Source organism: Nestor notabilis, unplaced genomic scaffold, assembly GCF_000696875.1.
Source record: "Nestor notabilis isolate BGI_N333 unplaced genomic scaffold, ASM69687v1 scaffold19440, whole genome shotgun sequence".
In the NCBI taxonomy this organism is placed as follows: Eukaryota; Metazoa; Chordata; class Aves; order Psittaciformes; family Psittacidae; genus Nestor; species Nestor notabilis.
Window position 1 is genome coordinate 1,892 of NW_009911785.1, and position 13,788 is coordinate 15,679.

At 48.2% G+C, this 13,788-nt stretch overlaps 1 protein-coding gene across 1 annotated transcript; it reads right to left on the reverse strand.

Moving 5' to 3' along the window:
• Window positions 1-1,168: 1,168 nt before the first annotated feature.
• On the reverse strand, window positions 1,169-12,389 carry TFRC (transferrin receptor). The gene is made up of 18 exons (XM_010016407.1): window positions 12,326-12,389; window positions 10,322-10,532; window positions 9,492-9,711; window positions 9,133-9,276; window positions 8,333-8,429; window positions 7,827-7,949; window positions 6,920-7,015; window positions 6,616-6,755; window positions 6,033-6,202; window positions 5,618-5,737; window positions 4,926-5,011; window positions 4,762-4,825; window positions 4,418-4,485; window positions 3,987-4,054; window positions 3,506-3,587; window positions 2,356-2,577; window positions 1,726-1,866; window positions 1,169-1,471 (listed from the first exon to the last, which is right to left on the reverse strand). The coding sequence occupies exons 1-18, from the start codon at window positions 12,356-12,358 to the stop codon at window positions 1,229-1,231; spliced, it is 2,328 nt and encodes a 775-aa protein (XP_010014709.1). The 5' UTR covers window positions 12,359-12,389; the 3' UTR covers window positions 1,169-1,228.
• Window positions 12,390-13,788: the final 1,399 nt, after the last annotated feature.

Consider the following 13,788-nt stretch of genomic DNA (forward strand, 5'->3'; position numbering starts at 1 on the left):
AGGGGGAAGCTGTGCTCCCTGTGAGAGCACACTGCATCCAGAAAGGGGGGCAAAGAGGGGTCCGAAACCCACAGAGGGGCATGGACACCAAAGGGAAACCAAATTTCTAGTATTTCCAATTTTTCAACATTTCAAGGATCGCTTTGGAGCACACAACCTGGATACTTGCTACCAGGTTTACACATTCAAGTTTCTTCCAGGGGGGTGTTTTTGCCACAGAAAGCTTAATTGCTAGTTTTCCAAAACTTTTTTTGAGGGGCCTGTTTAGGTTATTTTAAATGCAAAGTTCCAGTATCATGTTCGATTGTAATAGCAGATGCTGCTTTATTCAAAAACGACAGTATAACTGTCATAATTATGGAAGGCACTGCTTCCGATAATTATCTTCTATAAAAAAACCACACCATTTATAGTGAACGCTGTCACTGATAAATAAATAAACAAATAAATATCTCAGTGCCAAACAAGAGCCATCCTGCAAAATGGCATCAGTCAGACAGGGTTTGGCCAGCAAGAGACTCGATTCACAAAAGGCCCCACAGCAGCAAGGTCTGAAGTGCCAGTCCAGAGCCATTCCTCAATGCTGCAGGAATCACTGAGGTGCCAGCTAAGGATCTAAAGGGGGCATTAGATAACCTTTGGGTCATTTTCCCAGGGTATTGAGACCTGCCTTGGCAGAAGCAAGCCTCTAAGATGTTGTTGGGACCCTCCTGTTGAGTAGAGGCAGGTTGGGCACTTCAGAGCTTGCTGATAATCCAGCACTTGCGGGCTATTACTAAGTTGGTTTATTTTTGAGCTACAGGTTGATCTCTGCAGCTCCCTGACAGAAAAGGGATCCTCATTACAAGAGTTAAAAGGAATCCATTCCCCATTTTATCACTAGGTTTAGGAGGCCAACAATTAAAACCCTAAATAAACAAGGTACCTCCCCACTCAAGGTACCAGTTCAGGAGTTGCCTGAGCTCTTGGTTCTCAAGTACACTGGAAAGCAAAGCCCCACAAGCAGCTGTACATGACTGGTTTGTCAGATGGGAGCCTGGTCAGATTTCATGGTAAGCCTAGTACCTGCTTTAAAACTGCCTCCTGTGAATTTCTCAAGGTGAGATTTGAATTTCATGCTCAACTTTGGTCAAAAAAATATTTGTTGCCAGAAAATCTACAGAAAAATAATGCCATGTTAGGGAGTGGGTATCCCTAATCCTGTACCTTACCCAGGTGTTTGCCATGTCTAGAATTCATTGTCTGTATCCCAGATATCACCCACTAAGGCATTGGCAGCTCCTTTAATGGTCCAGGTCGCCAGGGCTAGCTGCTCTTTCAGTACGTTCACGTCCACGCTGTCCCTGCTGTTTCTCAGCAGCTGCAGGTTCTCCAGCAGACTCTGCAGGGTGTGGGAGCCTCTGCCGAAGAAGATGTGGCGAAAGGGAGCATCTTTTGGCGAGAGGTACGGGGAGAGGAAGTCATATTCCACCTGAAGCAGAGGTGCAAATTTAGGGTTACACCCTCACCTCCCAAGTTTTCTTTCCTAATCTGCCACAGAGCTCCTGACCTCTGATCCCCACCCAGCCCTTTCTCACAGCACCTCTGTGCTGTGCCAGACCCTCTCTCAGTAGCAAGTGCAGAAGTCAGTCATGCAAGCGAAGAGACACCAGTCTGCACAGCAAGGAAGAGGCCCATCCCAACCTTTCTTTCTTTTGTGAAAAAAGGAAAACTAGTTGTACTCACCTTCATAATCCTGTCATTCAGGGCCCTGCGGACAATCTTGTTTTCCCTGTCACTGTTGGCAATGTCTCGTCTCAGTGTATCTGTAGCTCGCTGGAAGTCACCACGGGCAAAAAACAGCCAGTTCAAGGTCAGCCCCAGAGCCTGTAAGGGAGGAACTGTTAGCAAACCTGATTTTCTTCTTTCGTTGCTCTCTTACCAAGAGAAAGTGTTGGGTTTGTTGTCATCCGTCCTCCCCCCCACCCAGTTTAACCAAGCAGCAAAGCAAGTTCCTGGCAGGCTCCTCTGAGGTCACTGAGCCCAGTGTAGTCTCTCTCCACCTACAGTTTCTTGTGAGCTCTCAGCAGAGGTGCAAATGAGATGCAAAGCTGCACTGTGCTGTGAATGGTAACCAGACAAGAAACCATCCACATCCATTTCCTCAAGAGCTCACCACAGCCAGATTAGCTAAATCTGTCTGACACAGCAACTCTGCCTCCACTGCTCTGTAAGGAACACCAATTCCCATCACATCTTGGTACACTCTGGTGCCCGAAGGAGGAACATGTCCACCCTGCTGTATCCAATAGCAGCAAAGCCTTATTAGCACATGGCCCTGTAACAGGGATTCAGAGCACTCGGAGCCTCTCTTACCTTCACATCCCGATCATAGGGCAAAAACTTCTCCTGGAATGCTAGCAATTCTTCACTGTATCTCTCAAAGTCCAGGTAAAGCTCATGATCATGGGTCAGTCTGAGAGCTATCTGTCCAGCAACTTCTGCAGCAGCACGCATAAGAGTGTACAACTTGTCAGTCATCTTCAGGTTCTCCACAGTGTCCTCAGTAGTGCCCAAGAAGGGATATTCCTCATCTTTCTGCAAGAAGGAAGGCACTGAAGTTAGGCAAGAGTGCTTCTCCAGCTAGGACTTTTTACCTCCCACTGCAGTTTGCTTGGTACTTTACCACATCCCATCTCCTCGTGCTGCTAAGTAGCAAGACTTGAGGGGCAAAACTTCAAAAGCACAGGGGAAGGGAATGGAGCTCCTGCATCTCATCCCTCACAGTTTCCAGCAATCAGCAGGATGCTCTACTACTTTGTTGGACCTAAAGACACAATAGAACTTTTCCCTTACCAGAGTTGAATGCAGAAGCGCAGGTAGGCAAACCCCAGCACCCAGTTTAGTATGTGCTGGCAGCATCCTCCAACCCTTCCTGATAGGATAACTCCAGTTTTTTTGTGGGTTAAGTCTGACACTATCAAAATCCAAGCAATAAGCAGAAAAAGCTGTTACCAGAAGGGCTCCCAGCTGCACACCTTGCAGTAACAGAGCTGGCAGATGCCGTTTTTTCCAGCCCCAAGATGCAGCACCCCACCTGAACAGTCTGAATTAGTATTTGCTCTAGGCAACAGTACTGCTTCCCCAATGCACTTTGCTTGCTGACCAGCAGGCCACAGTAGAGTCTTTCACTGAAGCAGCAACAGCATGACATCTTTCTAGTACTTTTAACTTCTGCAACATTTGACATCTGAGACTCCAGAAGAGCAAGTGTCCCCTCTCCCAACAAAACAAGAGTGTTCAGGACTCTGGAGCAGAGACTGTAGGCCAACCATGCCCCAGAGACTACTTTCACAGCAAGTATTGCCATAGCCGCCAGGTCCAGAGGCTGCATCTCCTCCCCCAGAGAGGCTCTGGCATGGACAAGGAGCTTGGGACAGCACCTTGTGTCTGCCACCCTGGAAAGCAGACATCCTGTCAACACTCTGCACGGAATGAGTACACCAGTCAAGCGGACAGCACTTACACTGCAGAAACCAAAGGAAATCACTGGGATTCCTGAGAAGGCCAGGAAAGGGAATGCAGCATTATCCAGACCAAGGGGAACACTGCAAAAGACAAGTACTGAGTGGTTACCAACTGCTTCGGACACACCAGGAGAAAAGCTGCAAGCCCTAGAGTTGAAGCTGTAAGCCAACTGGACTACCCTGTCTAGACAAGGCTGGTTTTGGCAAGGAACCCCAGCCAGGCACTGAGGGCTACTCGCCCATTTCCAGCCACCTGTCTTTGGACAAGGTTGTTCTTGCTCCACAAAAAAGGCTGCCTACAGGCGGCTTGGGGCAGCACTAAGTGCAGCAAGTGTACTATTTACACTTGCCTGATCCCACTGCAGCAGGTAGAGCTCCCCCCAGACAGCAGTATGACACTCCAGCACAAAGAACAGAGGCCATTTAGTTTGTTCCTCTGTGGGGATTTGCTTTCCCAAAGAACAGGATGACAATACTTACACTGTTTTCACCCAGTCAGAGCCAACTCTGTCATACAGGCTTCCCGAATCCTTTGTTGGGTCCTTCACCTGCACAGAGATTAATAGTCACTGCACTTGTTCTGACCTCTGCTGGGGATTCCAGGTCCACCCTGGAGCTTGCATTCCTGTGCAGATACCAGTCAGGCATCTCCTTTCTCCACACAGTTCATGGACAAGCATTCACCTCCCACTGAAATGTGGCATTTGCCAGTTTTAAATTCTGCATGCACGAACTGCAATTCCCAGAGCCCAGCTGACTTCAGACAGGGCCCTCCAGAGTATCTCAGCCCCTTCTCCTATTCAGGGCTTTCTCCTCAGAAGGTGTCAGCTGGGAAAAATGAGCCAGCACAATTGTGGCTGCTTTCCTTAAAAGCACAGTCACCTTGATTAGCCCAAGACCCTTCAACTCACCCCCTTCATAGTTCTCTCCAGCAACGTGTACAGCAGTGGGCTAGCAGAAATCCTCATGTGGTTGAAGCCTGAAAAAAATGACAAGGGCATTTGACATGCTGGCACAATTAGCCACTGCTGCTAGAGCTGCTCAGCCCTGTGACTGTGCAACAACTGACCTACAGGTTGTTGCCAAAGGATCTTCAAGAGACACAGTACAGTCTACTGGGACCTAGCAGAGCTGCCTCCTTTTAGCTCAGGCTCTGCATACCTTTGGCACAGCCCCCATTCCTGGAGGTTAAGGGATATCAGTCAAGCTATTCTGGTCCCACTCAGTTTCAAGAAACTTAAGAGTAGCAGGTTACCTAGAACTGCAGCATCCAAATTAATGTAAGTGAAGGCTTTGGCATGCAGCGTTGCAGAGTACCCCTGGAATAAAATAAGTATTTTAAGATGAGCAGTAGCAATACAACTCCAGGAAATCACAACTGCACAGTCATCACACAGAAGTCCACCGAAGAAACAGTACCTCCAGCCATTCAGTAGCACCCACAGCTCCATACTCTCCTGCACTCCAGCTAGCAAAGATGATGCTGCGTCTTGGTTTGTAGCCACCTGCAAAGAGAGGGAGACTGAGATGTCTGTCCTTCCCCCATAGAGATGTAGGTTAGTGCTGAGGGCCTGGGGTGATGAATCTCCTGCTCCTCAGACAGAGCTGAAGTGTTTCGGCTGCTGCAGACAAATATGCACACCAGTAGATGCATGGACACTCTACACTGACCCCCATGCTGCAGAGCTGTGTAGGAAAACATTTCCCTCCTATTTTGTTCAGGTGCCTGAGCCCAAAATTAACCCTGGAGACAAGAACACTCACACTAAGTGCCACCATGCAGCCTCCACTGCTCCAGCTGGTCAGCCACTTCAGTATTTTCCCACCTTTAGACCTGGCTGCTCAATAAACAGCTCAAGTTTGAGGTTTGCACCATGTGTTATCCAAGGACATTTTTGAACTCAAGCAATACCAGATACAAGCACACAGTGGAAGCAAGTGCCCACTGCAGGCAAGTTGTCTATGCTGGAAAAGCAGTAGCTTTCCAGGAAGCTTAGTCAGATTCCCTATTGCCTTCCCATAGGATTATTTTGCTGGGCTCTTCAATGTTAACACATAGAGAACTAAATCTGCATCACCTCCTACTCCCATGCTTTTGCACAAGTATTTACCATTCTTCACTATGTCTGAGATCACACGGGCAAGTTCCAACAACATGGCAGTTCCAACACCAGCCTTGGCTGCTCCAGGGCCCCAGGAGTCTCTCTGGGCTCCAATCACAACATATCGATCTATAAAGGAGACAAGAAGATCTGAGCTGCAATCTTCAGGTTGTAAACACCATTTATCAAAAGAGCAGCTTTGAGTCTTTGCTAGGAACAGAGTATGGAGTCTGACTCCTAAATCTGGCACACTGCTTGCTATCATTTAGCCTTTCTCTGGCAGTGTGGTTCAATCTTTTCCTTGACCCTTCAGGTCTTGGTTCTGCTAAGGAAGTGGTTGTCTTTGTAGGAGCAACTGTCATCTGATGATCACAGAAGATGAAGGCTTCCCTTCAAGACTAAGCCACAAGGCAGTTGCTGTTACCTGGTTCTTCAAATCCCTTGATAGCACCAAAGATGTTCAGAATCTTCTGGTCCACCATAACATTGTTCACGCTCAGTTTTACTGTCATGTTGGTCGTGCTGCTCAGCATCATCTTGCATCCCATGACCCCAGATTTCCACTCCAGCAGGCATTTGTCTCCATCCATTTTGCTGAGGGGGGGAAAAAAAAAAAAAAAAAAAAAAAAAAAAAAAAAAGAATGAGAGGCCCTTTGAACTCATTATACAGCTCTGACCTCTATCCTGTGAAGAAAGCAAGCCTACAGCTGCAGATGCAGCTTTGTTCAGGACCTGCTCAGGAGATAACCTGCAGTCCTGTACCACTAATTATGCAGGGAGAGGTAGGAGGCAGAAGCCAAGAGGAATCCAACACTAGCTAAGTTCTGTCTTTAAGACATAAGACATGGACACTAACAACATTTCTCCAGCCAGTTCCAGTAAGTGCTCACTGCGATACACAGCAGAGACCAGCAGAGAGCTCCCTGGGCTCACAGCGCCTCAATGCCATCCTGACTCCTCCAAGAGGGCCACAGCAGCTTAGCCCGCAAGCCAGGAGAAATTATTACCTGTACAGCTTGCCTGCTGCTTGACTAGAGATAGTCTGAACAGGGATGCGAGGTAGTCCAGAAGATTCCACTGGTGGGAACTGGGTGTGATTGAAAGAAGGGAAGCCTGGGGTGAAAGGGTCTCCAGTTCCAAGGTGGGCCTGTGAAAAGCAAGAGGAGCCCTCAAATCTCAGAGAAGCCCAACAGTTTTCATCTACACAAGGGCATGAAGCACTGCTGAGCCAGAGGCCTGCAGAAGGACTGCTGCAGTCCACAGCAAGAAAGGTTAACAAGAACACAAAAGGAGAGTCAGCTGCATACTCACATGTCCAAAGGGGACAAGTGCATCTGTGTTCTTGTAATCGTAGGGATCCAGGTACACCAGGACACCAACTGCTCCTGCCTCTTGGGCATTTGCAACCTGAAGCAAACAAGAACATTTACTGCACATCTGCACTGCAAGCAAGGGGAGTTAAGGCCTGCCTCTGATATGCCACCAGTACAAACACTCTTGCAAGGTTAGATACCAGCTTGAAAAGTGGGACGGGACTGGAGAAAAAGTAAGCACCCCTTGCAGAAGCACTTTTCAGTTCTTCCTGTGTCTTACATGCAGTCAGACTGTGCCTGCTTGCACAGAGTCCTATGCCCCAGCCTCCCCAGAAACACCCATCTGAGGGACAGCTTTGGGTCAGACGCCTATAACAAGTTTGCATACAGAAGGACTTGGATCCTTTAGGCTGCTTGCCTATTTGGTTCTATTTGCTACACAGGGAGCATTACAGCAACATGCAAGGCAGCTGACTGGGCATGCAGTGCCACCATCTTCACTTAGCCCAAGTGAGACAGTGCAGCCAAGATTTGAAAGTATCTGGCTGCAGCAACAAGAGGTGTTCTGAAGGCAAGGCTGTTCTTCTAGCAGCTCTACTGCTGTACTTAGAAATACCAGCCAGCTCTGCACCATATAGCCTCCGGGCTGCCTCCATCACTCCAGATGCTTGGCTGTCCCAGCAAGACTGCCAGAGGACAAGAATGCCACCATGAACGGTAACCAGCTCTGTTCAGTTTTGGTGTCCCAATCTGTATGTGGAAGCTTAGTGCATACACACAGGACCAGACCTGCAGGGACAAGCCTACGAACACAAGTTCTAGAGACCTGAACAAAGACACACCTCTAAGCCTCAAAGAGGAGGAAACACAGCTTCCTGCTGCCAAATTTGGCCTGGACTGCTTACCTTCTCAGCAAGGGTTATTTTTCCAGCTCTGAAGATGAGTATAGTTCCATTCAGTGTAACACCCAGCTTCTCCATCTTCTGAAAATCAGCTTTCAGTCCATAGTTCACATGAACTGGTTTGCCCTGGGACAGAAACACTGGTTATAAATGCAGCAGTCTCATGCCAGTAAGATACTTGATACAGCCTACAGAGTCACAGTAACAGTGACTCCTGCTAACAGCAGGGAATTCAAGCTCAGTAATGTAAACTGATCGCATGTAACATGCCTGTTTGAGCAGCACTTCTGACAAGGTTCCTGTCTGGATCCCAGCAGAGAAGTATAAACAGTTACTTTGACTTCTTGCTAAAAATGTGGGCCTGCTCCTCACTGAATTCTCCCCACCACCAACCCAGGTCTCTAACTGGGGATGGCTTATACACTTCATATCTCAAAGGGACATATTTTGAACATTGCCACCTCGTAAGCATGCAAGTACATTTCCCAGATCTTCTTGGAGTCACTTACAACAACTGAGCCAGTCTTGCTGTATGCCACGTATGCACTGGGACTCTCCAGTTCCTCCTCTTTACCATTTTGCAGAATAGACACTCTGTTGTTGCTACTGTTAAATGTAAAGAGACAGTGTTATGTTCTTTCATACATAAACTCCATATTTAACTAGCTCCCATATTTCAGCAATTATGATCGAGTCAATGTAAAGCCTGAAGCAGGTAGTCATCCCAGTACTTCCATGCAAGAATCTCTGCAGTTGTTCAGAGACATTAATGAAGGCTAATTTCTAAGACAAGGCAGAAAAAATCTGCCTCAGGTCTCTTAGTCATCTCCTAAGAGGAGCTAAGCAAATTTGTTTCCCCCCAAACACAAAGAGGGCAAATAAGACAAAGGTGTGAGCTGTCAGCCAACAGAGTGCCTGCTGATACCCTCCTGAGCTACTATAAGAGCCACTGCCAGATCCCCTGCACCCATCTGGGTGACAAGACAGTGCCCACACCCGCAGTTTTACACACACGCAATCTGCCCTTCAGCCTAGTTTTTACTCAAGTTTGTTTTCTCTCTACTTCCTAAGCATGCTTTGAAGAAACGGCTGCCCCAGGAAAAATCCACAGGGCTGCTACCAGACCCTCTGGATTTGGGAAGCTGGAGAAGAGATAGGAGCAGCCATTGCTTGGCTAGGTTGAGGCCTTCTTTGGAGAGCGGTAGCTGGCTCACAGCTTTAGCACTGCTTTCAGCAGAAACATATGTTTGTTCAAGACTACAGATATCTATGCTGCAAGGAAGAGATCTGCACCTCTTCATTAACGTACCTGCCTTTGACCTGCAGCTTAATGTAGTGCTCATCATTCCAGACCTCATCCAAATGGAAGCTATTAAGCTGGTCATGAATGTAACTGGCAGTTTTCTCATCTTCAATTTGTCCAGCTTCAAAAGAGTCCTTGTTTGCTCTTTGCCTGTAGGTAACAGATGCATAGCTTATGTTACAGCACCAGGCTGCACTGCAGTGCTGCAGCCTGCAAACCCAAGTTGGATGGGCCATTTAAGCCCATGTTTAACCACATACTATCCCGCATCATCTTTAAGGCCCTTGCTCTCCAAAGGAGCTCGAGGAGTTCTGCTCACAGGCTGTGCCTCTCATAGCTGTAGTTAAGCTTTCTGGAACCGTTACCTCAAGCTGTCCTCAAGATGTTTGGCTGACAGCTTTTCTGACAACAGGGCTCTGAGCTCAGGCCAGTATAAGACAGGTGATCCAGGAACCTCTTCTTCCTCAGTTTCATCCTCCGTTAAGTAAGATGCAGTAGGAGTCATCTCACACTTGCCACTTCCATCCAGACACCTGCTAGCCTTCTGCATTCGTCCACGGTAACTCAAGTAGCCAATCAGAAACCCTACAGACAGAAGAGGTATTTTTTTGTGCTACAGAGATGCCTAAACCAGCCCCACACCACACAAGTGCATTCAAAGCAGCTTCAGGGTTAAGACGCATCTCTGCTCTCACACCATTTCTGATTAGCTGGCATAGCTAAGGACAGACAGGACTATGCAGCCTGACATTTTGCCTGAGCTGGCATGTTTTAAGGTACACTGTAAATCTGATCTTGTGCTTGGCAGAGTCCATCCAGCACCACTTTGGAAGAAGAATGCTTACTTTAGTCCAGTGGCAGGGCTAAAACTCTTGAGACAAGCACCAGAGGCTTCACTGATATGTTGAGCCACATCACTACAGAAGTGTTAAGAGTTAATCAAGAGAAAACCAGTACACTTGCCACATGGATCAGCTTACCCTTCAGCTAAGACACAGTTCCACTGTCAGATTTCACACTTTGTGCCAATTCTGTACCATAAGTCTGAGACAGACATACTTAGTGACAAGAGGCTGCAGCCTGGATTCAGGCTCTTTAATTGTCTCATGAAACAATACAGATCCAAATGTAAATGGCCTCAGATATACACAGTACCAGAATTCACTTCATGCAGTTGCCTCCCACCCTTCCTTACCAATCAGAAGGAGGAGGAGAGCTGCAATGACTAGGAAGCAGAGGTTCTTGCCACTCCTCCGTGGAGGCATGCTGGCATGCACGTGCTCTTGTCTCCCAATTTCCCCTCCTTCCTCATCATCAGCAGACAGCTTCATCTCCACATGGCTGTTGTCTCCATCTGTTTGCCGCGCAATGCTGAAACGCGTGTATGACATCGGCTCGCCGCCAAACTGCATTGAAAGACAGTCAAGAGATGGAAGAGTTTGCTACATCAGCCTACATACAGTCCCTGCAGCCAGCTGCACCCATGCTCCAAATCAAATGCAGCTTGTCCACCTGAAACTGCTCCAACACAGCCTGAGCACTTGGCTTTCAGTAAGTCAGACTGGCTTCTTTGAAGAGTCAGACTTAAACCCAGCACGGGGTCTCCAGGGCCTATTTAGCATTTGTTTGCCCTACACAAGTGCAAAGCTACACTGGTCAGAGTCTAGCTTGGAGTCTATTTCAGATATGACACAGCCAATGGCATCAGCATTTCCCACATTACCCCATGGCAAAGGCTGACTGAAGCAGAAACTCCTGGTCTTAATCAGGAGCACATCGATCTCACTTGAACATGTGCAGTTTGCACAGAAGGGAACTTTGATCAGCACAGAGAAAAGGCAACCCTGCATGGTTGTGCCTTTGAGCCACATCCACTTTTATGTAAATACTTTCATGTAGCATCTAGATAGTCTTGTGTTAAACTGCCCCAGGCTACTCTTAAATTACACTATTGATGAGCATTATGAAGCTGCTAGGCTGAAGAGAGCTGACCCATGGGAATCCTGCTACCTCAGCTAGCATGAAAGCTGAGGACACACCTCCTGCATCCACCAGCAACTGGCACCATTCAGCAAGAGTTTATCAGTGCCTGAGCAGAGCAGCTTCCAGCGTGGAGCCCACTTTTCTGAACAGCTGCAACACATAGTCCAACTGCTCACAGAACAGCAGCCCATGCGCAAGGCAGTTGTTCAGATTAACAGACAGTTAAACTCAATTCCAGGCGTAGCCAGGCACTGAGCAGAACCACTCAGCTTCCATTAGAGCCGCTGAACTTGCCTGCGGCCATAGCTGTGTTTGGGACAGGCAGGAGTCTGGCTAAAAAGCCAGAGGAATAGTTTTGGGAGCAATAGTCCTGCAGCCCCTCTCCATTGTACTGGGGAAGCAGCTGGTGGCAAGCACCCAACCTCTGTTACAGTATCTTTACCTCTTTCACAGTTCTCAGCTTGCTCTCAAACTGTAAGTCAGGGGCTGGAAGTGCAGAGACCATACATCAGCTCAGCTAGTAAAAACAATACTATACCATTTCAGACCTGTGGTTCCATCCTGACCCATGCTACCAGCAATGAAGTGGCTGGCTGCTCACATTTCAGAAAGCACAACACAGCAGCCTATCCTAGCAGTGCCCCTGCTCAGCTGCTTGATAGCTCAGGTTCCCTCACCCTTTGCAGAGGACATGCTACTACCCCACATAACCTCCACACTTGTGCAGAGACCAAGCCATCACGTTTGCAGGCCTAGCCTAGGGTCATTTCACAGACCAAGCTGTCTAGGACTGGCAGGCTTGTCTGAGCAAGCTCCTGTACATTTGTTTCAAAGCACATTACACTGAAAAGCTGAACTCGTGGTTGAACTCCCACCCCCAAAGTAACATAATACAACACATGCATTTATCAGCTTCCTCAGCAGTACTTCCTCCTGGAACATTGCTCAAGGCTTGCCCCCCCTCCTTATCAGCTTCCTGAGAGACCCGAGATACTGTAGCAGTTACTGATAACCAAACAGCACTGAACTGCATAAGCCACTCCCTTATTGTGGCCAGCTAGTTACAGTGACGCTTGGCTCACAACCCACACAGTAGCACCCAACACTGCTTCGGATTTCTCATCTTCTCCAATACTAACACGCATGTGGTTAAACCTTTCTTCTGCAGCACCATCAGCCCATCAAGAGACAAATGCCACAGGGGGCTGCGTCTTACCAAGTTAGAGATTGCTGCTCTGGCATGGTCCATTGCCTTCTGGAAGAGTACCCACCAACTTGACCAAAGCCCTAGAAGTGCAGAACACATGTAGTAAGTCACGCTGTTTCCCTGCCATTACACAGGACATCCAAGGTCACTGTCACCAGCACAACACTTGCCCGTGGATTTTACGTGCATGCTTCTAAGTCACAATGGTAGAAAGTTCACATACTCCCACTGCAAGTATCAGTTCTGATGAACAAACTGACTCCTTCTATTGAACTCCAGGGATCGGGGATGAAGATGGTGTGTGCATAAATGAGGAATAGTCTCAAAATTTCAGCTAAGAGTCTTACTAATGGTAGGGGCACTTCCACTCAGGGAATGGTGGCAAGAGGCACTGCTCAAGGACACCACGTATCTAAGGTTCCTGGAGTCTGTCTCAACTGACAGGATGGAGATGAGTCCTACTGGTAGCCAGAAGTGGCACAATGCCGTAACTCATAGCAGGACAAAATCCAACTGCGCCATAACGCTTCCAATTCCAAAGTCTCTTCTAGATGGCTATGTCCTTTATCACTTTATGAAGGCAGTATCAGTTTTGAGCAGTATAACAGAGTAGCCAAGAACAACTTTCCAAAAAGCATTTCATTCATTTGGGTTTCTCTAGACAGTAAACTTATCTGACGTAACTGAATTACTTCAGCATTTTCTTCCTGAAAAGATGCTGGAAAAAGCTTTGTAAGTTAGTGACTAGACAGCTTGGGTTGAGACAGGTGCTTAGGTTGGGAGCATGCAGCTTGAGTATGCCCTCAAGCAGTGCTGCTAAGAAATGACTCTGAACTGGTCTTTGGGTGCATGTGGATTACCTTTACAACTGGGAGCTCTGCAATATAAGCAGGCTTTATTTGGAGATCAAAGGTTAAAAGTGGCCATCCGCTCATTTCACATTCACCTTTCGCTTAGGTCAGGAGTACAGAGAGATGGATCCAGCAGCTCTGAGAAGCCTTTTCCAAGTGACAATCCGAGGCCTAGGCTCCCAGCTTGCAGACAGGGAACAACAAGGCACGCATATGGAGGATCTCCTAAAAGCCAGACGAGCTAACCCAGGCGAAAAGCCAGGGAAGCACAATGGCCTGGTGCCATCACACCTGGCAGGGATGCTCCCTGCTCCCTCAGGAGCGCAGGATCCCCCCGAGCCCCTCATGACCCAAACCCCTTCAGCCATCCCTAGCAGAGAGCCACCACTCCGGGCACCTAACGGGGAAGGGACGTTCCCTCTTCCCTCCATGCAACCCGGCAGACGGCCAACAACCCCAACCCCTCAGAAATAAGGCGAAGAGAAAGAAAAAACAATAAATAAAAGCATAGGAATAGCCTCCCGCGAGGGGCTGGGTGGCCCCGGTATCACGGGCAGGGCCCGGCTGCGGTCTGCCAGATAAGCGGGCCGGGCGGTACACCGCCCACCGAGAGCACGTCTC

What these genes read in the sequence shown, in the direction of transcription:
- TFRC (XM_010016407.1), bottom strand. Translation starts at nt 12,358, where the DNA reads ATGGACCATGCCAGAGCAGCAATCTCTAACTTG. An exon ending in TGGAGAGAACTATGAAGGGG is followed by an intron (nt 4,055 to 4,417) that starts GTGAGTTGAAGG and finishes ATCTCTGTGCAG; the next exon opens with GTGAAGGACCCAACAAAGGA. An exon ending in CCTATGATCGGGATGTGAAG is followed by an intron (nt 1,867 to 2,355) that starts GTAAGAGAGGCT and finishes CCTCCCTTACAG; the next exon opens with GCTCTGGGGCTGACCTTGAA.